This window comes from Chaetomium fimeti (genome assembly GCF_033439085.1).
Source record: "Chaetomium fimeti strain CBS 168.71 chromosome Unknown B0H64scaffold_1, whole genome shotgun sequence".
NCBI classification, from domain to species: Eukaryota; Fungi; Ascomycota; class Sordariomycetes; order Sordariales; family Chaetomiaceae; genus Chaetomium; species Chaetomium fimeti.
The window spans coordinates 3,626,956-3,651,372 of NW_026944329.1; the positions used below are offsets into that span (position 1 = coordinate 3,626,956).

The 24,417-nt window shown below is 57.1% G+C and overlaps 9 protein-coding genes across 9 annotated transcripts; 4 read left to right on the top strand and 5 right to left on the bottom strand.

Moving 5' to 3' along the window:
• Positions 1–12: 12 nt before the first annotated feature.
• B0H64DRAFT_27806 (protein kinase BUB1-like protein) lies at positions 13–3,778 on the bottom strand (the record flags this gene model as incomplete). Its single annotated transcript, XM_062800014.1, has 2 exons — positions 2,084–3,778; positions 13–2,032 (listed from the first exon to the last, which is right to left on the bottom strand). Coding segments are annotated over exons 1-2 (3,494 nt in total), but the record flags the coding sequence as incomplete, so codon positions are not given.
• A 325-nt stretch (positions 3,779–4,103) lies between these two features.
• On the bottom strand, positions 4,104–6,064 carry B0H64DRAFT_382291 (Enolase, C-terminal TIM barrel domain-containing protein). Its single transcript, XM_062802859.1, has 3 exons — positions 5,584–6,064; positions 5,177–5,522; positions 4,104–5,117 (listed from the first exon to the last, which is right to left on the bottom strand). Exons 1-3 carry the CDS (start codon positions 5,705–5,707, stop codon positions 4,271–4,273), a joined length of 1,317 nt encoding a protein of 438 aa, XP_062664470.1. The 5' UTR covers positions 5,708–6,064; the 3' UTR covers positions 4,104–4,270.
• Positions 6,065–7,844: 1,780 nt separating this feature from the next.
• On the top strand, positions 7,845–10,955 carry B0H64DRAFT_27816 (peptidase family M1-domain-containing protein). Its single transcript, XM_062800015.1, has 3 exons — positions 7,845–8,188; positions 8,245–10,174; positions 10,226–10,955. The coding sequence occupies exons 1-3, from the start codon at positions 7,941–7,943 to the stop codon at positions 10,697–10,699; spliced, it is 2,652 nt and encodes an 883-aa protein (XP_062664471.1). The 5' UTR covers positions 7,845–7,940; the 3' UTR covers positions 10,700–10,955.
• A 379-nt stretch (positions 10,956–11,334) lies between these two features.
• Positions 11,335–13,662, top strand: B0H64DRAFT_449557 (uncharacterized protein). Its single transcript, XM_062807097.1, has 4 exons — positions 11,335–12,374; positions 12,462–12,807; positions 12,860–13,099; positions 13,159–13,662. Exons 1-4 carry the CDS (start codon positions 11,353–11,355, stop codon positions 13,444–13,446), a joined length of 1,896 nt encoding a protein of 631 aa, XP_062664472.1. The 5' UTR covers positions 11,335–11,352; the 3' UTR covers positions 13,447–13,662.
• Positions 13,663–13,762: 100 nt separating this feature from the next.
• On the top strand, positions 13,763–15,439 carry B0H64DRAFT_27897 (WLM domain-containing protein). The gene is made up of 2 exons (XM_062800016.1): positions 13,763–14,246; positions 14,295–15,439. The coding sequence occupies exons 1-2, from the start codon at positions 14,083–14,085 to the stop codon at positions 15,343–15,345; spliced, it is 1,215 nt and encodes a 404-aa protein (XP_062664473.1). The 5' UTR covers positions 13,763–14,082; the 3' UTR covers positions 15,346–15,439.
• A 1,184-nt stretch (positions 15,440–16,623) lies between these two features.
• On the top strand, positions 16,624–17,675 carry B0H64DRAFT_27900 (uncharacterized protein). Its single transcript, XM_062800017.1, has 2 exons — positions 16,624–16,844; positions 16,933–17,675. The coding sequence occupies exons 1-2, from the start codon at positions 16,651–16,653 to the stop codon at positions 17,228–17,230; spliced, it is 492 nt and encodes a 163-aa protein (XP_062664474.1). The 5' UTR covers positions 16,624–16,650; the 3' UTR covers positions 17,231–17,675.
• Positions 17,676–17,702: 27 nt separating this feature from the next.
• On the bottom strand, positions 17,703–18,877 carry B0H64DRAFT_382301 (uncharacterized protein). The gene is made up of 2 exons (XM_062802860.1): positions 18,543–18,877; positions 17,703–18,487 (listed from the first exon to the last, which is right to left on the bottom strand). The coding sequence occupies exons 1-2, from the start codon at positions 18,808–18,810 to the stop codon at positions 17,712–17,714; spliced, it is 1,044 nt and encodes a 347-aa protein (XP_062664475.1). The 5' UTR covers positions 18,811–18,877; the 3' UTR covers positions 17,703–17,711.
• Positions 18,878–19,079: 202 nt separating this feature from the next.
• On the bottom strand, positions 19,080–20,324 carry B0H64DRAFT_382303 (uncharacterized protein). Its single transcript, XM_062802861.1, has 3 exons — positions 20,045–20,324; positions 19,794–19,899; positions 19,080–19,352 (listed from the first exon to the last, which is right to left on the bottom strand). The coding sequence occupies exons 1-3, from the start codon at positions 20,203–20,205 to the stop codon at positions 19,269–19,271; spliced, it is 351 nt and encodes a 116-aa protein (XP_062664476.1). The 5' UTR covers positions 20,206–20,324; the 3' UTR covers positions 19,080–19,268.
• A 316-nt stretch (positions 20,325–20,640) lies between these two features.
• Positions 20,641–22,778, bottom strand: B0H64DRAFT_352766 (protein disulfide-isomerase precursor). The gene is made up of 3 exons (XM_062801496.1): positions 22,282–22,778; positions 22,004–22,220; positions 20,641–21,950 (listed from the first exon to the last, which is right to left on the bottom strand). The coding sequence occupies exons 1-3, from the start codon at positions 22,412–22,414 to the stop codon at positions 20,786–20,788; spliced, it is 1,515 nt and encodes a 504-aa protein (XP_062664477.1). The 5' UTR covers positions 22,415–22,778; the 3' UTR covers positions 20,641–20,785.
• Between the last annotated feature and the right edge of the window lie 1,639 nt (positions 22,779–24,417).

Sequence of the window (24,417 nt, forward strand, 5' to 3'; positions counted from 1 at the left end):
TCCACAAACGCCCCCGGGTTCAGCAACAGATCAAAACACTCCGCCCAGATCTCCGTCTGCCAGTAGCGCTTCAGACTCTCGCGGGTGCGGTAGCGGCGCCCGCCCGCGCCCGAGGTGGCCAGCCCGCCGGCGTCGCACCGCACCGTCTCGATGTACTTGCCGAACAGCAGCACGTGCAGGGCGCCGGCGAGGCCGTGGTAGTCGATCTGCCAGGTCCAGGGCCGGCCCTCGCGCATCTCGGCGCAGTCCTGCGCCGTCGTCTTCCAGTCGGCCACGAAGCGCACGTCCGGGGTGAATGCGCGCGCGTCGATGGCGCGCCCGAAGTCGATGAGGGTCACGCCGCGTCCGGCCCACCCGCCCGCGCCCGAGGCGTGGTATTGGGAGGAGAGTTGTTGGTGGTCTGGATCGTTGCTGTCGAGGCTGAGCCGGAGTAGGCAGTTGTCGGCCTTGATGTCGCCGTGCATGATCTGTTTGGCGTGGAGAGCCTCGACGGTGCGGAGGAGTTCGATCGAGAAGAACATGGCCAGCTGCTCGTCCATGACGCCTGAGGCTTCGCCGCGGAAGAGGTTGACTACGTCGAGTAGGGTACCGTGTGGGTGGAAGGGAAGGAAGAGAAAGCCCTCGTCTTGGTAGAGGTGCATTTCGAGGGCGGGTGAGATGGAGGCAGTTGCGCGGTGCTGCGGGCCGAGACGAGAGTGCGCGAGGCGCATCATGTAGAACTCCCAGGGTGTTGGCGGATCCTCCATCTTGAGGGCCTCACGCTCGTGGCGCCGGTTGTGTGTGCTGGCGAAGCTGCCGCGGCCCATCACGGCAACCGGACCGTTCTCGTCGTTTTGATTTTCACTATTGGGTGAGCTGCCATCTGGACAAGAGTTTTCGACCAGGTACACTGGCGCGAAGGCACCGGCACCAAGCTCCTTCCGGATGGTGTACTGTGACTTTATCCCGGGAAACTCAAGAACGACGGCGGTGCCTAGGTTGCCCGTCTTGTCTGTGCTGGTCCTGCTTCCTTTGCCCGCGGCCTTGGCAAACTTCCGAATCTCAGACCCTCTCTCATACTTCTCACCCCTGTGGTCGTAAAACCCACCATACGAGCTGAGCGGGGGGTGGATGTTCGCCAGAATTTCTGCCCGTACACTCTCATCAACGGGGTTGCACTGGGTCTCCTTGATAATGGGACCCTTGGGGATAAGTGCTTTTGGCGCAAAGGGCGTGCCGGCCGAGGCTGGCTTCACTTTCGGGAGAAGGGGCTGAGGGACTCTCCCCTTCGGGATTTCCTCCTCTATCACCTCTCGTAGAGGACTGCTCAGCGGCTCCAGATCGAGGTTTTCTTCCTCGTCCTCAAGCTCGTCTTCCTCTAGCAGATCCTCAGCACGCCTCCTTGACGGCGTCTTGCCAAATCCGGTTGTTATATCCAGCGAAGTCTCGGTCCTCTCCGTGATCGGTGTCATAAAGGGAAGGCGGTTATTAGCCGCCTCGACGGGGTCCCTATACGGCCGTCGTGAGGGGACATAGTCTTCCGGAGGTATCGGCACAAACATGGTCCTCGTTCTAGGAGGTTCCAAGTCATCGTCGTCCTCGTCATCTTCCCGGCCGCTCCTTGCCGAAGCCTCCTGGCCCATGTCGATCAGATCAGAAACCTGGGTCTCGTCCCTCTCCTCGGCCTCTCGCTCGAGGTCAGGGATGTGCTTGTGCATTGAGAATTCTGACCATTCGCTGGCCACGCTCTTCGCATCCGAGGCTTCGTCCTCATCTTCCTCCCCGGCCTCCTCTTCCTCGTCGCCTGCTTCGCTTGGTGGGATGTTGGTCGTGGTCACCGTGCTCTCGGCGCCGCTTGTGTAGTCATCAGATTCGTAACCACCCTCATCATCGCTGTCGCCTATTTCATGGCCAGCTGGCTTGAGCGGTGCGTTAAAGATATCATAAATGTCGTCAGTGGCTGCTTTGGTGTGCAGTGTCATGGTTGGTTCGGCGGTGGACCGCCTCTTCTTTTTGATCTTCGGCCCAGAAGGCGAGTCCAACTTTGCTTTGACTACAACAACAGTGTTAGAGATGAAAATAACAAGAACGAAGACCGGCATACTGATTTGTGTTTCATTGACCTCGACCACCTTTTTCTTCCGTGGCTTTGCCTGCTTTGGGTAGATAGGGGCACCGTTCTCGTCGAGCCGCAAGACGTCACGGTGGATTGTCAGCTTCTGCGAAACGCGATCCGCCAAAGCATTCACCTCTCCCATGGAGTTCTCATCCGCAAAGGAAGGCAGCTCTTCGTCTTCCCATTCATGACCGAGCCATCCCTTATTCGCAGCCCAGACCTCCTCAAAGCTAAGTTCAGTACCAGGTTCATCAGGAGTCGGATAAATCGCCCGCAAATCGACAAACACGCGTTCCCTTTTCCCGTTGGCAGGATTCACCGTGACCTGGACCTTGTTATGATGGATTGGGATGTGTGATTGCGAAAGCTGTTTAGACAGAGACTGGATACATATTACGCCAGACCGCCACGCATTAGTCCTATAATGATCAACACCTGGTTGTGGCAGGAAGACGGGGCTTGGGCTTACCGCATCCCTGAAAACAGCCATCTTTGCGCCGCTCTTCTTGCCTCCGGCCTTCAATGTTTCCCCAGCCCATGGTTTAGGTTCCATCACGTTCTCCTTTTTGCGGTCAGACAGAGACCCGATGTTATCCCATCCCTTAGATCCTGCGCCACGTGATGACATGGCTGGCGCCACAGGTTCGGCGTCCGCATCGGAGAAGATAGCCAGCTTCGAACGCGCGGGTTTTGACGACGGTCCTCCGAGTCCACCGGGCTGTCGTGGCGCCTGCGGATCATGAGCGGCGGGGGCAGCGGCGGCGAATGGGTCAACCTTTGCGGCAAGTGCTAGCCGAGCCGCTGGTAGCGCAGGGGATGATGGGCCATCATCTGCCTCTGCCTGCTGCTCTCTCCGTTGCTCAAACTCGCCAAATTTGCGCAACAGCCGCGCTGCGGGCCGGGCCTCCCGCTCGATGCCCAGCTTGTAGACCTCCTCCGCCTGCGCCCACCTGCCGGCACCCTCGAGCCAAGCGGCATACTCCTCGTAGAATAGCGCGAGCGTTTCACCGATCGAGTGCCGTGAGAGGAAGACGAACGCCTCCCGTGGTGCATCTGAGAAGAAGGTGATGTAGTGTAGCCACATCTTGACATAGCGGGGGTCGTTTTTGTATTGGGCCGAGCTCACAAACGCCTTGGTTGCGCGCTCGAGAAGCGTGTGTAGCTGGGACTGCGGGGTGGCCTGGGCCGTGGGATACGCGTCGAATGTCCAGCGCACATAGCGATCGTAGATATCGAGAGGGTCGTCTGACTCGGAAATCTGTGCCAGCTCTTCCTCAAACTCGGCACGGATGCTGTCGTTCACATCCTTGGTGTCCAAAGGTGACGGGGTCAACTGGGGTTGAAGCGGCGACTGGGAGAATAATTCGGCCAGCTTCTTGGCTGACCGGCCGCTCGGGAGGGCCTGGATATTTTCTTTATGGTCCTCGATGATATCGAAGTTGACAGCGTCGTTGGGCGCCATCTTGGTGGAGGGGTCCGTCCTTAGCGGGGGATGGTTGGTGAGGGGTCGTGCAACTTAGGCGGAGGAACAAGTGTCGAGAAATCAAGCTGCGCTCGAAAAGAAAAGAAACAATATAGCCGTTGTTGGCAATAGCAGCTCGTCGACCTACCTGGTCTGTCGCATTCTGGGAAGTTGAATTGTCGGAGGAGGGGGAACGCGCTCCAGTTTCGGGTAATTTGAGGGGTTGCAGGTCGCGACGAATCAGAAACCCACTTTCTTGTTTCTGCACCAAATAATTATTTGTCGTCGCTGGAGCAACCATTTACAGCTGTGACCATCTGACAAAAGCGAAGTCCGGCAGTTGACACCCTCGATCTTCTGCAGCGCTTTCACCCCCAGATATCAATCTGGAGTAACCAATTACCAGGTATCCTACTGGCTGAGTTAAATGGTATTTATTCCGTTGTCCATCGTCAACACTCACCATGGTGTGGTCGGTCCGGCTGTCGCTTGGTTTTAACGAGTAACTTCACAAACTCTTCAAGAACAGGATGCGAAACAGCGAAATCATCAATCATAATGGCAGCATTGGCCTGGTATTTCTTTGTTTCTAAAGCCACATTACCTCCATTTTCATGAACCATGCCGAGATCATTTTTTCCCGAGGTAAACACCTTCCCAACCCAGCCAAGTTCTGCCAGTTTCCTTCCAAGCGAGTCATGCGCTGGGCTCCCTTACAGCTGGACCGCCTTGCGGAAGTTCTCGCCGGCATAAACGGCCTTGTCACCAAGCTCCTCCTCGATGCGGAGGATCTGGTTGAGCTTGGCAAGGCGCTCAGACCGGCACGGGGCACCGGTCTTGATCTGGCCAGAGCGGATACCGACGACAACATCCGAGATGGTGACGTCCTCAGTCTCACCGGAGCGGTGGGACACCATGACGCCCCAGCCGTCGGCATACGAGTCCTTGGCAGCCTGGATCGACTCAGTGAGAGTGCCGATCTGGTTGACCTTGAGCAGCAGAGCGTTGGCAGCCTTGAGGTCAATGGCCTGCTTGATGCGGAGGGGGTTGGTGACCGTCAGGTCATCAGCAACAATCTGGATGTCCTGCGACTTGTAGAAGTAGCTCCAGGCCTCCCAGTCGTCCTCGGCGAAGGGGTCCTCAATGCTGACAATGGGGTAGGTCTTGGAAAGCTCGCTGTACAGGTTGGCAAGCTCCTCGTACGTGAGCCACTTGCTCGGGTCGCTCTCGGGGTTCTTGAAATCGAGGTCGTACTTCTTGGCGTCCTCCTTGTAGAACTCGCTCGAGGCCACATCCATGGCGATCTTCATCTGGTCCTTGTAGCCAGCCGCCTCGATGGCGTCCATGATCAGGTCGAGGGCCTCCTTGGGGGTCTGAATATCGGGGGCAACACCGCCCTCGTCACCGACGTTGCCGGCGGAATGGCCGTACTTCTTCTTGGCTAGACCCTTCAGCTTCTGGTACACCTCGGCACCCTGGCGCATGGCCTCGGAGAACGAAGGCGCAGCAGAGGGGACGATCATGAACTCCTGGAAGGCCAGGCGACCACCAGCGTGCGAGCTGTCGAGTCTAGTCAGCAAAGTGCCCTACGAGTCTGCGAAGCGAACATCCCGACTCACCCGCCGTTAAGGACGTTCATGAAAGGAACAGGAAGGACGTAGGGCTTCTTGGTGCCAGCAAGGTCCGAGATGTGGGCATAGAGAGGCACACCCTTCTCGGCGGCGCCAGCCTTGGCAATGGCCAGACTCACACCGAGGATGGCGTTGGCACCAAGCTTGGTCTTGTTGGCAGTGCCATCGAGGTCAATCAAGAACTTGTCAACCTTGGACTGGTCCTTGACGTCGATGTTCTCCTTGATGACAGCGGGACCGATGACCTCGTTGACATTCTTGACGGCCTGGAGGACACCCTTGCCACCCCACTTGGTCTTGTCGCCGTCGCGGAGCTCGCAAGCCTCGTGCTGCCCTGTGTCACCACAACCGTCAGTTACGCCGCTGCTTACGAAATCGGGATCGGTGCGACGAACCGGTAGAAGCGCCCGAGGGGACGATGGCACGGTGGAGGCCAAGCTCGGTCACAACGTCGACCTCGACGGTAGGGTTACCGCGAGAGTCGTACACATAACGAGCGTGGATCTTGGAGATGGTCATTGTGGATGATTCTGGCAATTGGGTGTCAGTGAGTCACTTGGGATTGAGAGTGGGCAATGGAATGAGCTGTTCAAACGTTGCAAGGTTAAGAAGGGGTTGTGGTAGGGGGTACGACGACAGCTTTAACTACCTAGGTAGCAGAGCCATGTGCGAGCCATAGAGCGATTTGCCCATCTTATGGACAAAATTCGCTCAATTGCAATGATGGATAGGATTTCCCGCAAGCCTCATCGACGCCCAAAACCGCCAGACGGGACTCGCGTTGTTTAGGAGGTCAAGAGGCTATGGAGTCGAAGAGGATAAGGGAAGACGAAGCTAAATGCTGGATACGTACCTTGGGTTGAGCTTGGTTGGCAGTTCTCTCAATGTTGTGGGGAGACGGGTTGCTGAGAGAAAGAGGAAAGGGAGAGGTCAAGAAGTCGATCGGAGCTGGGAGAAGCTTCTGATCAAGGTGTGGTCGAGGAGGGGCAGGATCTGTTTTGGTGGGGTGATAAGGCGCTGCAGGGGACATTGATGGGGACTGTTAGTGGCTGTTAAAATGCGCCTGTCATACAACATGAATCACTCAACAAATCGGAGGGAAGGAGCGCTCGATTGCTCCCGTTTCCACCCCTGCTCTAACAACTTCGCTCTGACGATGGCGTGCAGCCCAAACAAACCTACGGCGGGCTTTTACGTTGGGGGGCGAACAGACGGGGCGAGCAAAGTCCGTCTTGCCCAGCGAATTCTGGTGAGCGCGGGGGTCAGAAACTCCTTGGAAATCCCGCCGTTGTCGGAGCTACCCCCTGTGCAACTGCGGGAGCAAGAGACGCGAGATGGAGAGTGAGTCCTAGTTTGGTCCAGGAAGCCTTTCCCAACAACGTGCTGTGATGAGTATAAGACATTGGCCGCCCCCGCAGTGGTATTGGGTCAAGGTCAAAAATAATCTTATGCTCCTCACCGAGCTTCCAGTCTGCCATGTTAACCCAGCTGCTTGCCCCTCCTCAACCCCTCCATCACCAAGCTGCTCAAGTTACCCCGCTGCGGGTTCCGGAGAGCGGGTCTGGAGCTGGCAGGTCTCCACCAAAAGAACCAAACACGCCAGATCACTCTCCGATGGAATGTGGACGGTCTTGACAGATGGAATTGATCTCGAGACGGGAGCTCTTGTCTCTAACACGAGGAGAGGTTTCCGGTTTTCTGATCGATTAGTTAGTCCTCTGGATTGCCGGCGCACGTCTCTTTGGATGACGCCCACGGTTGTGGTTCGCTTTCGTTGGGCCACTTTGATGTGAAGGAAGGCATGTTATTTCTGCCCCTCGTATGGACTGCCCTCTATATCAGACACCTTCGGTTTGCGACAGGAGTCAGGCTCCTCGTGACAGATGCGGGTGGTCCAGTCGTCAAGGTTGGGCTCCGACTATTAAAGTATTGAAATATACCGCGTACTCAGTAATGCAAGACGGTAATTACACAACTTTCTTTGGGGGTACCCGCAGCACCAGACCAGCTGCCGAAAACGAGTTGGACCTTGTCCCAAATAAACCATACTTGACGCCTGTACGTAAACATTCTTCTCCGTTCTCCATAGTATTTCGTTTCTGGAAGCTCGAAACAAACGATTCCGGCTTTACCATGCTCCCCTGTCACTGACCGCTTGCCGAAAGAGGTAAGCGACTACCGGCACCTGCCGCATTGGCAGGCAGGGGCCTGTGCGGCATTCATCGGCGCAGCGCTCTCTCTCTCTGCTGGCAACAAAGCGATTCATCATTTGCGGTTGAATTTTGGGATGAGGAATGCTTCAATCTGACCAAAAAGTGTATGATAGGGACCCACTGTACATTCATGTATACTGTTTCTCATTTATAGATTTCTCTTCTTTTTCCCTCCTTCAAGATGTTTCGCTCTCATCTTGCTGCTCGTACCTTCTGTCGTGGAGTGCAGAGACCAGTCGCGCAGGCAGGAGCGTCGCTGCATTGTCGCACCCATTTGACGTCGAAGAATTTTACATCACGGTACGCTCTCGCATACGGCGGCCCAGGGGACCCGCACCACTCCTAAAGGACGTCAGGGACCCAGGGGGGGTCAAAGGTGCCTGAGCTAATCGTCACCCCGCAGTTATTCTGTCTTGAGTCGCCTGCCCTCCTCATCAACCACTGCTACAACCTCATACCGCCATCGGCCGCTCTCACAACAACGAACTCTTCGCCTCTGCAGCCCACCAGTGCGCCACTGCTCCTACCGCCGTCACAACATGTGCCGAACACAAGCTGCCTCCGAAATGGCAGGTGGGGTTAACGTGCAGGGCCGGGAGCTTCTCCCCGCCAACGTCATCCCGCGGCACTACAATGTCACGTTGGAGCCCGACTTCAAGAAACTGACATTTGACGGCACCGTGGTGATCGATCTCGACGTCGCCGAGGACTCCAAGTCCATCTCGCTGCACACCCTGGAGCTTGAGATTCACAGCTCCAAGATTACCTCGGACGGCCAAACAGTCAGGTCAGCCAGTTCCCCTGCCCTTTTGGCCATTGCAGCCCAGCTGACCGTAGATGCAGCTCGTCTCCTACTGTGTCGTACAACGAAGCCACCCAGGTTAGCAAGTTCGACTTTGACAATGCCGTCGCCAAGGGAAGCAAGGCGCAGCTCGAGATCAAGTTCACCGGCCAGCTCAACGACAAGATGGCCGGCTTCTACCGGTCGACCTACAAGAACCCCGACGGCAGCGAGGGTATCCTAGCCGTCTCCCAGATGGAACCTACCGATGCACGCCGTTCGTTCCCCTGCTTCGACGAGCCCTCCCTGAAGGCCGAGTTCACCGTCACGCTCGTCGCCGACGAGAACCTGACTTGCCTGAGCAACATGGATGTCGCTTCCGAGGCCAAGGTCAAGTCCGAGCAGACGGGAGGCACTAGGAAGGCTGTGAGCTTCAACAAGTCCCCCCTTATGTCGACATACCTGGTGGCCTTCATCGTTGGCGAGCTGAACTGCATCGAGAGCAACGACTTCCGGGTGCCCGTCCGCGTTTATGCCCCGCCCGGCCAGAACATCGAGCACGGCCGCTTCTCGCTTGATCTGGCTGCCAAGACTCTCGCATTTTACGAGAAGGTCTTTGGTATCGAGTTCCCTCTCCCGAAGATGGACCAAATTGCCATTCCCGACTTCGCTCAAGGTGCCATGGAAAACTGGGGCCTGGTAACCTACCGCGTGGTCGACTTGCTGCTGGATGAAAAGGCCAGCGGTGCGGCGACCAAGGAGCGGGTCGCCGAAGTCGTCCAGCACGAACTGGCGCACCAGTGGTTCGGTAACCTCGTTACGATGGACTGGTGGGACGGTCTGTGGCTCAACGAGGGCTTCGCCACCTGGGCCTCGTGGTACTCCTGCAACGTCTTCTACCCGGAGTGGAAGGTCTGGGAGTCGTACGTGGTTGACAACCTCCAGCGTGCCCTTGCTCTGGATTCGCTCCGGAGCAGTCACCCGATTGAGGTTCCCGTGAAGAAGGCCGACGAGATCAACCAAATTTTCGACGCCATCTCATACTCGAAGGGGTCCTGCGTCCTGCGCATGATCTCGACTTACCTCGGCGAGGACACCTTCCTCGAGGGTGTCAGGCAGTATCTGAAGAAGCATGCCTACGGTAACACCCAAACCGGGGACCTGTGGGCGTCCCTTGCGGAGGCCAGTGGCAAGAGCGTGGAAGAGGTGATGCAGGTGTGGACCAAGAACATTGGTTACCCCGTAGTAACCGTGTCGGAGAAGGATGACAAGACCATCCAACTGAAGCAGAACCGGTTCCTTCGCACCGGCGACACCAAACCCGAGGAGGACAAGGTTATCTACCCTGTATTCCTTGGCCTGCGCACCAAGGACGGCATCGACGAGTCGCAGACCTTGGACAAGCGGGAGGATACCTTCAAGGTGCCGAGCACCGACTTCTTCAAGCTGAACGCAAACCACACTGGTCTGTACCGCACTGCCTACTCGCCGGAGCGGCTTAAGAAGCTGGGCGATGCGGCGAAGCAAGGGCTTCTAAGCGTTGAAGACAGGGCGGGTATGATTGCCGATGCCGGTGCTCTCGCCACATCTGGTTACCAGAGCACATCGGGTGTTTTGAGCCTGCTCAAGGGCTTCAACTCCGAAACCGAGTTCGTTGTCTGGAACGAGATCATTTCTCGAGTCTCTTCGGTGCAGAGTGCCTGGATGTTCGAGAACCAAGCGGACCGCGACGCCCTCGATGGGTTCCTACGCTTCCTCGTGAGCGCCAAGGCGCACGAACTGGGCTGGGAATTCTCGGAGAACGACGGCCATATTCTGCAGCAGTTCAAGGGCATGATGTTTGGCACTGCCGGCATTAGCGGAGATGAGACTATCATCAACGCCGCCAAGGACATGTTCAAGAGGTTCATGGCAGGCGACAGGGCGGCAGTCCACCCCAACATTCGGGGCAGCGTTTTCAGCATGGCCCTGAAGTACGGCGGCAAGGACGAGGTATGCTTGTCACTGTTGCTCGGTATCGTGTCAATGCTAACCGGAAAATAGTACGATGCGGTCCTCAACTTTTACCGCACGTCAACTAACAGCGATGAGCGCAACACGGCACTGCGCTGCCTGGGTCGGGCCAAGGACCCCGAGCTTATCAAGCGGACCCTTGACCTTCTCTTTAGTGGCGAGATCAAGGACCAAGATATCTACATGCCGACCAGCGGCCTCCGCAGCCATCCAGAGGGTATCGAGGCGCTGTACACCTGGATGACGGAGAACTGGGAGGAGCTTGTCAAGAAGCTGCCGCCAGCGCTCTCGATGCTGGGCACCATGGTCACCATCTTCACGTCGAGCTTCACTAAGAAGGAGCAGCTCGCGCAGGTGGAGAAGTTCTTCGAGGGCAAGAGCACCAACGGATTTGACCAATCCCTGGCTCAGAGCTTGGATGCTATCCGATCCAAGGTTACGTGGATTGAGCGTGACCGGGCGGATGTGGCCGCCTGGCTGAAGGAGAACGGCTACCGTTCGTAAATTTCGCTTGGATGAAGGGCCAGAGGTCTGACGCTGCAGTCAGGTCCCCAAGCATCATCGGAGTTGGCTGGCTACAGAGCATATCGTCTCTAGACGCATCATAGATGTAGGCATGAGCATCCAAGACGGCCATGGGTGGCCTAGATACCGAATATAGCCGACATAGATATGTATAGCAGAGGAGGGGTGATAAGAAAAAACGCCACTTTTCACCGCGTAGTTGCGCGCTTGGACGGGAGGATGTGTGTATCATTACAATTCTGACTCACCATTTAGGTTTGCCTCTGTCGTATGTTTTACGCAACACTTGCAGGCTCAAGATATGCAAACGCAAACTGTAGCTTCGTTCGTACATGATTTGAGGTGGATCCATTTTTCACCGAAAACTGTAACAGTATAAGGGTGCTTGCTTCTCCGCACTTCAGTTTCTGCAATTCAACGGCTGCCCAACTTGAATACACATTCATTCACACAAACTTTCAAGATCAAAGCATAAATTAAACACAGTCAAGATGGCGAAAGACAAAAAGGGCAAGACCGAGTCAAAAAAGGCCAAGCTGGCTGAGAAGAAGCAGAAGGCCGAGAAAAAGGCTGAAAAGAAGGCGAAAGTGAAGGCGACGAAGATGGACGGTAGTGATGCCGAGGACGTTGATATGGATGCCGTGCTCGAAGAGTACCGAAAAGAGCAGGAGAAATTTCTCAAAATCACAGAGACCGTGGTTGAGGAACCCCCACGTGCCCGTTCAGCGGCGACCTTCCTGGCCAACCCGACCAACAGCAACCAGCTGCTGCTCTTCGGCGGCGAGTACTTCAACGGCTCACTCGCAACCTTCTTCAACGACCTCATGGTCTACTACATTGACCGCGACGAGTGGCGCTGCGTCACCTCTCCCAACGCACCCCTCCCTCGCAGCGGCCATGCTTGGGCCCGCGGCGGCAACCAGAGCAACGCCGTCTACCTCTTCGGCGGCGAGTTCAGCTCCCCCAAGCAGGGCACCTTCTACCACTACAACGACTTCTGGAAGCTGGACCCTACCTCCCGCGAATGGACCAAGCTCGAGCCCAAGGGCAAGACGCCACCCGCCCGCTCCGGCCACCGCATGACCTACTTCAAGAACTACATCATCCTCTTCGGCGGCTTCCAGGACACCGCCCACCAAACCAAATACCTCTCGGACCTCTGGCTCTACGACACCACCAACTTCGTCTGGCACAACCCCACCCTCCCGCCAGCCCAGCTCAAACCCGACGCCCGCTCCTCCTTCACCCTCCTCCCCCACGAGCAGGGCGCCGTCCTCTACGGCGGCTACTCCCGCGTCAAAACCACCGCCCCAACCAACAAACAACAACAATCCACCCGCCAACCCGCCCACAACACCCAACGCAACGTCCTCCGCCCCCTGCTACACACAGACTGCTTCTTCCTCCGCGTGACCCCAACCCCGGCCGACGCGCCCGCGGGCGCCCCGCCCACGGTGCGGTGGGAGCGGCGCAAGAAGCCCGCCAACGCGCCCAACCCGGCGCGCGCGGGCGCGACGATGGCGTGGCACCGCGGGCGCGGGATCCTGTTCGGCGGCGTGCACGACGTGCAGGAGAGCGAGGAGGGGATCGACAGCGAGTTTTTTAATGCGTTGTTTGCGTGGAATGTGGAGAGGAATCGGTTTTTTCCGTTGGGGTTGAAGAAGCCTAGGGGTGGGGGTGGTGGTGGGAATAAGGGGAGGGGTGGTGGTGGTGGGGAGCAGAGGGCGGTTGGGGGGAGGAGGGGGAGGGCGAAGGAGAATGAGGAGGAGTTGTTGAGGGGGTTGGCGGCGTTGAGGGCGGGGGCCGGGGTGGAGGATGAGGATGAGGAGGAGGGGGGTGGCGGGGAGGGGAAGAAGGAGGAGGAGGAGAGGGAGGAGAGGGTGGTGAGGGAGATGCCGGTTCGGTTGGAGTTTCCGCACCCGAGGTTTAATGCCCTGCTTGCGGTGCAGGATGATGTGCTGTATGTTTATGGCGGCACGTTTGAGAAGGGGGACCGCGAGTTTACGTTTGACGACATGTATGCCGTCGATCTGGGGAAGTTGGATGGCTGCAAGGAGGTCTTTAACCGGCCGGTGGAGGACTGGGTTGTGAGTACCCCTGACGCCACGATAGGCGACGCAGCGCTAACCATAGTTATAGGTATCCGACGACGAAGATGATGATGAGGATGAGGATGAGGACGAAGATGAAGACGACGACGACGACGAGGAGGAGGAAGAGCCAAAGGAGGACCTGTTCACGCCGAGCAAGCGTAAGAAGAAGCAGAGTGTTGACGAAACGTCAAACGCGGACTCTGCGCCATCTCCCGTCCCTTCAGAGGAAGAGGAGGAAACCGAGTCGGTGGCTACAACAGTTGATGACGGGCTGCCGCACCCGAGGGTGAGTTTCCCCCTCAACCTACCTTTAATCACCCCTCACCACGCTAACTGTGTTTCTAGCCCTTCGAATCCCGCCGCGACTTCTTCCAGCGCACCTCCAACGAGTGGCAGGAGATTCTCATGACGGGCCTCCGATGGAAGGGCATCCAACCCGAATCGCTGACAGTCAAGGAGATCAAGTCCAAGGCGTTTGAGTTGAGCGAGGAAAAGTGGTGGGACTGCCGTGAAGAGATTACGCTGCTTGAAGAAGAGCAAGAGGCTGCGGGCATCAGTGAGGTTGTATCGCTTGCTGAGAGGGGCGATTCGGGGCCCGGTGCTGGCGGTGGTGGTGGTGCCCGAAGGAGGTAGATTAGGTATTTGGGGAATAATTGTGATTTATGCTTGCATGTTGCATGCTTCAGCGGTAGAAAGGGAATGGCTTACGAACTATGATGGGTGTAGATACTAGACTAGGGTTACTCTTAGTGTTAGTTACCCAAGATTGGGATCGAATGTCGGACAGAGCCCTAGGCTACCGGTCGGGTTTATTGCAGACATATTTATATCATGCCCGTTGATTCTAGGAGTCTTCTCGTTGATGGCTAAGGGTATCACGTGACTAGGCGCCACCTCTTGACGCGACATCACTCTTTCCTTGTCCCATCGCGTAATGTCATTCGTGCCTCACTTTTCCATCTCTGGCATTCCTTGCCACTAGGTTGCTTTCTTCTTCTTTCTTTAACTTTGTGACAACCGGCTAGATCCTGTAGTCAAATTTGATACCGGCCCTGTACCCTTTCCGACGCGACACTATGCCATTAGGAATACAGCGCCTCAACGCAAAGCGATCGCAGCCCAATGAATGTATCGTTTTCATTAAGCCCTTGAAAGGGTCGGGCGAGCAAATTGCGCAGGATTTTCTGGAGAGGATCGCGGCTCAATGCTGTAAGAAGAACCATTTCCCTTCTTAAAAATGTGCATGTTAACGTGGGTGCAGTGCCTGTCATGCGGGAGCACCGCCTCTCGGTCATGTCGCTGGAGGAGTACGAGCCAAATCCCGAGTTTGTCGGCCGGAATTTCAATGCTGGCGAGGTCATCCAGCTGGTGCTCAAGGCCCGTTCTGGGCACTGGCTGCCTTTCAACTATGTGCAGATGGTCATGATGCATGAGTGCGTCTCTTCAGCCTCGTATGGTTGATATCTTTGCTGACATCTCAGGCTGGCTCATTGTAAACAGATGAACCACTCCCGCGCTTTCTGGGCGGTAAGAAACCAATATGCGGAGCAAATGCGTGGCCTGTGGTCTCGCGGCTTTACGGGGGAAGGCCTCTGGGGAAGGGGTGCGGTTCTGTCAACCGGCGAGTTTGAGAAGAATATGGTCGACCCTGGCGAAGTACTGCCGGAGCATCTCTGCGGCGGCACATACCGCTCGCGGGATAGGAAACGGAAAGCCAAGAAGACCCTCACCTACAAAGAACAAAAAGAACGCCGCATCCTCAAAAAGTTCGGGGCAAACGGCGTCGCTCTCGGCGACGATGCCGAGACGAAGCAGAAGTTGGAGAAGGGCAAGAAGGTCGCGGGGAAACCACGAGTGGCGGGGAGTGCGAGAGGGAGGGATTTAAGGGCCGCCGCAGCTCTGGCTCGGTTTGACCAACAGAAAAAAGAAGAACCAAAGAAAGAAGGGGACGACGAGGGATCCGAAACCGAGAGCGGTGACGACTACGAAGACGATACAATATCCGGCCCGGACGCGGTTGATATCGACGGCAAGAAACTCGTCGATTCGAAGGGAAGGGGGATGATCAAGATCTGCGAAGATGAGAATCCCGACGATCAAGATGCACAAGACGAACTGCGGGAACTGCGGAGTTTCGGGTCGAGGAAGCCGGTCGTCAAAGCGATCGATCTGACCCTGGATGAGGATCTGGGAAACCCGGTCGCGAAGCCGGCAGCAAGCAAGCCAGATACGCCCAGCAACCCAAAACCCTCGAAACCGAATCCCAAGCCGCCAGCACCAAAACACACTCGACCTCCCGCACCCGGTCCCTGGGACTCGAGGACCTGCTCAGTGTGTACGTTCGTCAACGAGCCAGCTGCAACCACCTGTGCCATGTGCGCCAACACACTAGGATCGGAAGGGAAGTTGGGCGTATGGGCCTGCCAGAGCAAGACATGCAAGGGGACAAAGTATCGTAATGCCGGGGATTGCGGTGTTTGCGGTGTGTGTGGGGAGCGGAGGCAAACGCCCGTTTCGGCAGGAGTCGTTTGAATGTCGCCCGCCGCCAACCCGAAGCTGGTTTCCAGGTTTTCTCGGTAGCCTTCATATGTTCCGCTTACTGTGTAGCGGGCTAACTCTTGTGGGTTTACCAAGTAAGCTAACACCGCACCGCCGTTGGCGGACTTGAAAACACCGTGTTTTAAGGACCGACGGTGGATATTGTGAAGGGCGGCGGTCCAATGTTCGCTTCCAATGAGTTGAATATACACGGCACGCGATCAACAGTCGGCTCCGTTCATCTGTGCAGTAGTTACCCAGCGCAGTGGTTGAGTGGCTCCGTCTTGGAGTCTTGCTCACCCCACATCACAAGGTATATCGGAACCTCCATGTCCGCCCCACGATCCGCCGGCTTGCCCACCATCCCCAATTTTCGTCATTGCAGGGTGATGCGCGTGAAATTCACATCTCCTCGCCCGGTGCTGTCGTTGACTGGTCTTGAAGACCCATGGAGGATCTGGCATTCCCTGCATCCGATGGCAAGTCACTGCGAGCCGTTTGTCTTCTTTTCAGGGGTCGTCACGTCACCCCCTGGACCAACCAATCAGCAACACCAGGTTCACCCCCTCGCTTGTGTTTCAGCAGCTGCCCGGGTCCCCCTATCGAAGACTTCGAAACTTGGATCTGGAGTCGCACCCACCCTCTGCACAGCCTGAACTCCAGAAAGACCGCTGACTGTCATCCTCCGCACCTCCGCCATTGACGCTTATCACGCCGGTGGAGAGAGACGGATGATCTTTTGGTCGGGGAAACTGTACCCCGTGATGCACCGAGGTCATGTTCAGCGTTTGCTTGGTGGTAAGCCGTTGCAGGTTGCTGCCGATCAGATCCTCCATCGGCGCACCGAACTTTTGGTGACGTCCGACGATCCCCGCCGGCTTGGCAGGGGCCCATAAGAAACAAACGGGAGACTCCCTGTCGTAGTTAGTGAGTTCCGAGGCTCCGAGGTTGTGGAAGAGGTTGAAAACCAGGGTGCCCGCCGTTTGTCGTGGTCTGGTTCCTGTGTCAGTTTTCAAGATTGACAGGTTAACACCTTGACGGTCCGTGGCTGAGAACTCATTATCTCCCCAGGGCATCTCTCTGCTCAGATGCTGGCATCACCACTTCTTTCGTATCTCGGTCTGTGATCGGTTGTCCTTGACGTTTGTACATACATATCTTCGCTCTTTTCTGAATCGACCTGAACCGCGGGGCCTAAAGAAGCCGTTCTCTCCTTCATCCAGCTTCCATCTCACGGCTACGATCCCAACAACACACACACCTCAAACCAAACAAGACCAAACCAAAACCAAACACAAAATGTCCCGCCTCATCCTCGTCCTCCTCACCCTCCTCACCCTCGCCCTCGCGGCGCCCCCGCAACCCTGGTACGAAAAATACCAGCAACGCCGGGTGATGGTCCCCCAATCCTACTACGAAGGCCTCTCCCTCCGCCGCCAAAAACCCATCAACCCCAACTCCGTCCGCGACGTCGTCTGCCTCGACACCTCCACGTAAGTCCTCCCCCCAACCATCTCACCCTCCACCACCCACCCCCCAAGAAAGCCCTCTCTCCACACCAGACTAACCCCCGTACCACAGCCGTTTCGTCCTCTACGACGAATACGCCGCCTCCCTCGCCATCTGCGGTTCCATCGCGGGCCCGCTGGCCACACGCTGCGGCGGTAGCCCCGCCGAGACGGTCGGCCGCTCGGGCAAGGCTGTCTTTGAGCTGCAGGCGACGGAGCGCGCCGCGGGAGCCACCATCAATGTGTCCAAGGACCGGTGGGCGCGCTGCGTGGCCGCGGCGCGCGAGGCGTGTCCGCAGGGGAGCTTTGAGGGGGTTTGTGTGGGTGGGGCGACGAAGGGGGATGTGAAGTTTCGGTTGGGGAGTGTTTGAATGTTGAGATTTTGTTGTGTTTTGTTTTGTTTTGTTTTGCTTTGGGGGTGGGGGTGGTTTTCTTTGGTTGTCTTGTTTTTGGGCTGGAGTAAAGGGGTGGTTGGGTTGGGTTGGTTGGCTTGACGGCGTTCGACTGGGTTTTGGGAATCTGTCTTGTCTTGTGATGGCTGGGCAAGTCTGGTTAAGAGGTAGATCCTCTGGGGCATAGATAAACTATGAGAAAGGGGAGGACCAAAGAGTCCTCCGAGATGATCACATCTTGTGCCCATGAGCAGACCAAGAGAGTGCCCATCTTGCCTAGAGTCGAGCAGCCCGACTCGTAGGATGGTGAGGATAGTGGTGCAAAACCGTTGTTTCTGGATTCAAAAACAATAAATGGGTATCAAACTGTATGCCTCAGCAGCGGAACCACCCGCGTTCCCCAATATATCCGCCTCAAACCTCCCACCCTACAGCCCTCCTCTTTACCCACCCCCACCCATCACAACCCATACCGCGAAACGCACTCCTCGCGATGCGCCTCCAGGCACTCCAGAGCACAAACGCGCGTGCCGCACTTCATGCACTTGACGCGGCCCCAGTAGCCGCACACGGCGCAGAAGGCGCGCACGGGGTAGCGGCGCTCCTCGTCGCCCCAGGCGGCGCGCGCCTCGAGGTAGCTCAGCGGCGGCGCCTCCATCAGCGCCCGCAGCTCGTCGTCGGACGGGAACGGCGGCACGTGCGAGACCAGCAGCGGGTCGCCGTCGCCCGGGTGCGCCGCGGGCGGCGGCTTGGCGTACGCCGGGAGGATGAGGCTCTCGCGCGGGTAGGTGGATGGTTGGGGGGTTGTTGGTTCGGGCGCTGAGGTTGGCGTGGGTTCGGTCGGTGCCGTGGCGTCGGTCATCTCGACGTCGGTTTGGTCGTCTTGTTGTTGGTGTTGTTGTTGTTGTGGCTCGGCCTCGGGCTCTGGTTCTGCTTTGGGTGTTTGTCGCGCTTTTTTCCTTTCCTGTTCCTGTTTCTCCTTCGCTGCTGCTCGTTTCGCCGCCGCCGCTGACCGCTTGCTCCCACCGGCGGATGCTGCTGTGGGTACTGGCGAGGCACTCTTCGAGGCGGCCGTTGTGGGTGTGGATGGTTTGGTCAGTGCTGCGTTCATAGCTGCTGCGGCGGCAGGGTTGCTCTCGGCTAGGGCGAGCATCGCTTGGTAGTCATCGAGGTGGTTGGCGAATGTCTTTTGCGACTGGAGGATCTTGCGCACGTTTGGGGTGTGCTTGTTTTGAGCTGCACCATAGTCAGCTTCGGACTTTCACTCGTTGAACTGGACGCGTATGCATACCCCTACTTCCTCCTGGCCGGGGCGGTATCGGAATGTTCGCATCTCTGTGGCTATCGCGGTCGAGGGTTTCGAGATCCTTTCGTATCCTCGTCTCCTCGCGTGCTGAGAGATCGGACAAGCTCAGGGCGGCCTGTTTACGTGCGGCGCGTTTTCGGTTGGCGGGCTGCAATGCAGCGGACAGCGCAGGCCCTGTATCCGGTACGTAGGCCCACCCCGGTGTGTTTTTTGTCGCCGTGCTGGCGACCTCGATGACTCCGAAATTATTCATGTCGATGCTCGAGGTTGGTGGGGCAGAAGTGGAAGTGATAGCGGAATGGTTGGTGCAGGTTCGGGAGATTTTGAGCGAGAACCGAGCTCGGGTCCACAACGCCGGACGAGGACCGGGGGCACCCATGGCAAGCGGGCCGGTGACGTCGAGTTTCAGAACATCCAACAGGCATTTCGAGATGGTGGGATGTGGTGGGAGTCCAATACAAAGAACGAAGTAAAATTACTAGAGTCTCTAGGATTTAGGGAATTCACACATGGAAGGCCGAGTGTTGAGATCTCGATATTGGTCAAGGAAACTACGGACGCAATGTGATGGGCACGCGACACCCTTTTCTGATGCTCCCACATCAACAACATGCTCTCCCAAAAACAGCATATAACTCCCATTAAACCCCATATCCACGCCTATTCCCAAAGATCCCAAGGCCGCCCCATCCCATCCATCACAGTCATAACTCATCGCTTCCTCTCCATCGCCTCCATCTTCTCCTCGAGCGTCGTCAGGTACTTGCTCAACCGCTCAACTGTGTCTTGAAGGGCCTGTCCACCACACCTAGTCAGCTTATGCCACTTAAGACCTGACTGTCAGCCTCGTCACACGGAGCTCCCCGGTTAGCCAGCGCAAGCAGCGCCCGTCAGAGCGTCACCAACACCAGCCAGCCAGCAGAGCCCCCAGCCCACGAAATAAACCAAGATAATTACGCCTCAACCCTCGCCCACCCCCACCCCCCACCTCCTCTATTTGTCTATCATCTCTCTCTTTCTTTTTCTCTTGTCTTTGTCTTTGTCTTTTCCCCAAACCGGAAGTCTGTCTATAAAACGCAACAGCAGCGCCGTGTCGATCGGAAACGCGGGAAGGCAGGTAGGTAGGCAGGCAGGCGGGCGAGCGAGAGGGGCGCGCATAACGAATATCGAAGAATAATAGAAGAAGAAGAAGAAGAGCAGTGCAGCGGGATCATGTCCTCAAATGCAAACACGCACGTAAATGTCCTCGGTCAGCAGCTCATTCGAGGCCTTGTACTCCTGGATGGCGTAGTAGTAGACGCCGCCGGCGGCGAGCGAGCTGCCGAGGAAGAAGCCGAAGAGCCTGTGTTGTCACCAGCACCGTCAGCCCAACCGCTCCTAGGTACCTAAACTTTCATGCCGCCGACAATCCGGGCGATGTGCCCCTCCACCCCACCCCCACCACCACCGCGGGGCAGAAACAAACAAAACAAAGAAAAGCAACGTACCCTCCCCTCAGCGCACCCACAGGCCTCCTAGCAGGCAGCGGCGGCGCAACACCCGCAGCAACGGCATTCAGCCGCGCAGCAGACGTGTTGAAGGCGCGGGCCGTCGGCGCGGCAGTTCTCGACAGGGCGCGGGCGCCGTGGGATAGGATTCGCGAGGCCATGGTATTTCCGGGACGAGGGGTAGCTGTGCTGTGCTGTGCGGTGCTGTGTGTAAAAAAGGAGAGTAGGAGAAAAAAAAAGGACTAAAAACGACGCGGGATGGGTGGTGGGGGGGGGGGGGGCGCAATATAATCCTAAAAATTATTCTTGGGCGAGCGAGGCACAGTTGGTTGGCGCCGGTGGGTGGCATGCGCTCACTCCGGGACGGGCGGGAGTTTAGGCCTGGGCACCTGGGCTACCACCTTGGCAAGGGTGAGTGAGCATGCGACAAACTGACCGTTACGGTCGGAGCCAATCGGGGCCCCGCATTCGCACGTTTGGGCGGGCAGAATTTGTGCCCCTTGCAGATGGTGCAGCAGCAACGGCTGAAGGCAGGCACAAGTAGTTAAAGGGGGTGGCACTCGGTCGGTCACAAAGGGATAACTTGGGACAAGTGGCGATCGTAACAGACTTCATTCATTAGACAGATGCGCGTTTTGGCAAACCCAAACCCAGAATCCCGGGCGTCATTCCGTGTGCCCGTGGTCCATAAAGAAAACCCCAAAAAGCATTTCTAGATTACACATAAAGACATGTTCTCCTTTAGAGCTCGTCGTGATCGGTCTCCTTGGCCTCCTCGGCCTTGGTCTCGGTCTCGCTGGCAGCCTCGGTCTCGGCCGACTCGGCGGCCTCCTCAACCTCCTCCGAGACGCTGGCCTTGTACTTGCCGTTCTCGGCAACGAACTTGATGAGGTCCTCAATGGTGCGGGAGCCCGAGTAGGTGACGGCCTCCTCCTTGGCGCCGGCGGGGTAGAGCTTGATGGTGGGGAAGCCCTGGATCTCGTCGGGCACGTCGTTGGCGGTGGCATCAACCTTGGCGATGACGACCTGGTCCTTGAACTCGCTCTTGCCATACAGGGCAGCGAGCTCCTCGTACTTGGGAGCAAGAGACTTGCAGTGGCCGCACCACGGGGCGTAGAACTCGATCAGGACATCCTTGGTGTCGTCAAGGACAATGTCGTTGTAGTTCTTGGCGACGACAACGGTGACCGGGCCCTCCTGGGTCTCGGGGATGGGCTCAGACTTGACGCTGGGCTCGACCTTGCCGGCGACAAAGTCGTCAACGAAGGCCTTGATGGCCTCGAAGGTGATCTCCTTGTCCTGGTCGAAGGGGAACTTCTGGTTCTTGGCGACCTCCTGGATGGCGAAGGCGGGGAACTTGTCGGTCTTGAGGTTCAGGTTGCCGGCGTGGGCACCGAACGACTTGGCATCAATGGTACCGAAGTTGACAACGCCACGCTGGGCCTCAGCGATGGGCTTGAGCTTCTCGCTGATCTCCTTGCGCTCCTCGGCCGACTCGGCGAAGATGTAGGCAAGGGGGAGGCCAGCCGACATGTAGTCGGAGTAGGTCTCGGGGCCAACCTCACCGATCAGGGGGGTGGCAGCCGTCTTGGCGAACTTCTCGATCTCCTCGGCGTCGAACTTCTCAGAGAAGACCGACTTGCCCTCGTCGAAGTCCTTGTAGAGGACGACAGCGGGAGCGGTGACGCCCTCAGCCTCGGCCAGGGCAGCGTCGGTGCTGACACCGAAGGGGTAGTTGTCGCGGAGCTTCTCAGCGGCCTCGGTGAAGACATCGCTCGACGCCTTGTCGGAGGCGTCAACGTAGGCGACAAGGACAACCTTGTCAGCCTTCTTGAACTCCTCGAGGGTGTCCTTGGTGACCTCAGAGACGGCAGGCAGGGACTGCTTGACCATATAGGAGGTGATGCTGCATGTCTGTTAGCGAGATGGCCATGCTTAGCGGTTGATGGGGCAACGTACGCAGCAGCCTTTCGCTGGCCCTTGTAGGGGGAGACGTTGTCGAGGCCACGGAAGACCTTCAGGGTGGGGTAGCCCTCAACGCCATGTTGTTGGCAGAGGTCGGCCTCTTCTGTGCAGTCGACCTTGACGACCTTGATATCCTTCTCCTTGAGCGTGGTAGCAGCCTCCTCGTACTCGGGCGCGAGCGCCTTGCAGTGGCCGCACCACGGAGCGAAGACTGGTTGGGGAGGTCTGTTAGTACATGGGAGTAGCTGGCGAGAGTGCGATTGGTGGCTTACACTCAGCGAGGACGAGGTCGTTGGCCTTGACGAAGTCGTCGAAGGTGTCCTTCTTCAGCTGGACAACATCCGAGGCCGTGGCAACTGCCGCCGCAGCGAGCAGGCCGAGAGCGAACTTGTGGGCCTTCTGCATTTTGAATTTTCCTGTTCTGTTTACAGCGAGATTGTGAGCCGACTGCGTACTGCGTGTTTGTTTGAGGAAGCAATTGGGGTTCTGGGAACACAGAACAGGCGGTCGGGAATGGGGAAGGAAAGGCGGGCTGGGGAACGTGGCACCAAGGTGAAACTTACTCTGGGCTACTTAAAGGCAGAAAAGGACAGGTAGAGTGGGAGGGAATTGGGGAGGCCAATGGATTAAATTCCTAGCGATACCGGGCGGGTATGCGAATAGGCCTCGAGTTGTTTGGGAGAAAATGAAGTGTAGCGGGATATCCCAAGAAACCAAGGTCGAGAAGTGGTTGAGGCTTCTTGTATCTTGGGGTTGTCAGTGACAAAGCTGCATTCAGGTCGAGTGAACAGGTGTCTTTTCCACCGCTCAGCCTCTCGCCTGCCTTGGCGGGCCAACAACGCTTGCTGAATGGGGCAGAAGGTGGGGTCAATCCCGATCCACCGCCTGGCGGGCGTTTGGAGATTCACCATTACACAGTATGAATTGACGGTTCCCCAACCTCCATGCGGCAGAGGCTGAAGCAGGGCGCCCGAGGTGGTTCGAGATTCACTGCGGATGAAATGGCAGTTTGAAGATGAATTCTCTCTGTGCGTTCTTGGAACATCGTATGGCTAATAATTTCTAAGGGTATTGATCACCTTACCCTACCTACAAAGCGCTCTGCTCTCGATCTCGAAGTCAAAGCAGCCGCTTGCTTTGGTGCCATTCACACCGTGCTGTAGCCCCACCTGCTAAGCAACGCAGCAACCCCACCATGGGGCTGCAGCTGCCGCACTGCATCCGCCAGGCTGGCTCTTCCTGCCACGCCTGCCCCCAGCCTCCAACAAAGCTGAGAGGTTGCCACAAACACCAAATGCTCAGTCAGACCCGATCTCGAGGTGTTCACCGCATTACAAATGCAGGCCAGCTGAAACGCAGCTCTGGCGAATCGTTTGACCGCACATGCGCATGAAAGGCCACATATCCAATTCGGTGCTTCGTATCAACCCCGAGTACATATCTGGCAGCCCATGTGGCCATATCCGTTCCGGTTGTATCAGATACGTCCACAGGAAACGCGGGTATTCGGCCCCGTCCCGCCCCAAGGGGGATGACGGTCCGAGTTTTAGTTTATATCCATGACCCACAGCCACTTATACCAAAGTTGTATCAAAAGAACAGTACCATGGCTGAGGCTCCGTGTCCACAAGACCTGACCTACGGGTTGCGGTGTGAGCCGCTGACGGCCCAGCGAGTTTAGGTAGTGATACCTGTTTCGCTGATGCATTAACGAGTCGGCCAAAAATCCAGCCGAACGTAATAACTACAGTGCTTCGGTCTCCGTTAGCATTTCTAGTCAACACATATTGTATTGACATGGACAGAGGTGGCGCATGCGACAACCATGGTGTTCGAGATATAGATTGTATCCTGTCTGCCGTATCGGCGATGAGGTGAGGTTCAATTGAGGCTTAGGTAGGCACAACATACCACTTAATTATGTTTCTTGTATCGTGCCTTCCTCGGGTGACTACCTTATGCGTGCCATGTCTTCAACTCCGTCTTCACTCCTTCCGCAGAGACAAATGGATACTGGATGTCGCAAGCGCAGTTTTCCCCATCAGATATGACACCGATTTCCAGCTAGGCCAGTGTCAATATCTTTGCCGGCTTGGGTCTGCCGTCACTGCCCGGGTACCGTATCGATGGACCATCCCCAAACAGCACGACGATCCGCCAGCCATGGACCCCTCGACCACAACTGCACAGTCGAAGCCCAACAGCGCTCTCGCCCCCTTCCCTCACTCTCGCGAGCTCAATTCCGACCAGACGGGACCCCGTTTCGTCTAACCTCTCCGGCACCTTTGGAGAGCATGCTCAAGAAGACTACCGAGACGGGAGACATCGGCTTGTTCTCCATCAGCCCAGTCCGTTCTATCAGCGCTTCGCATGTTTCATGGAATCCAAGGTTGGGATGGGATGTACCA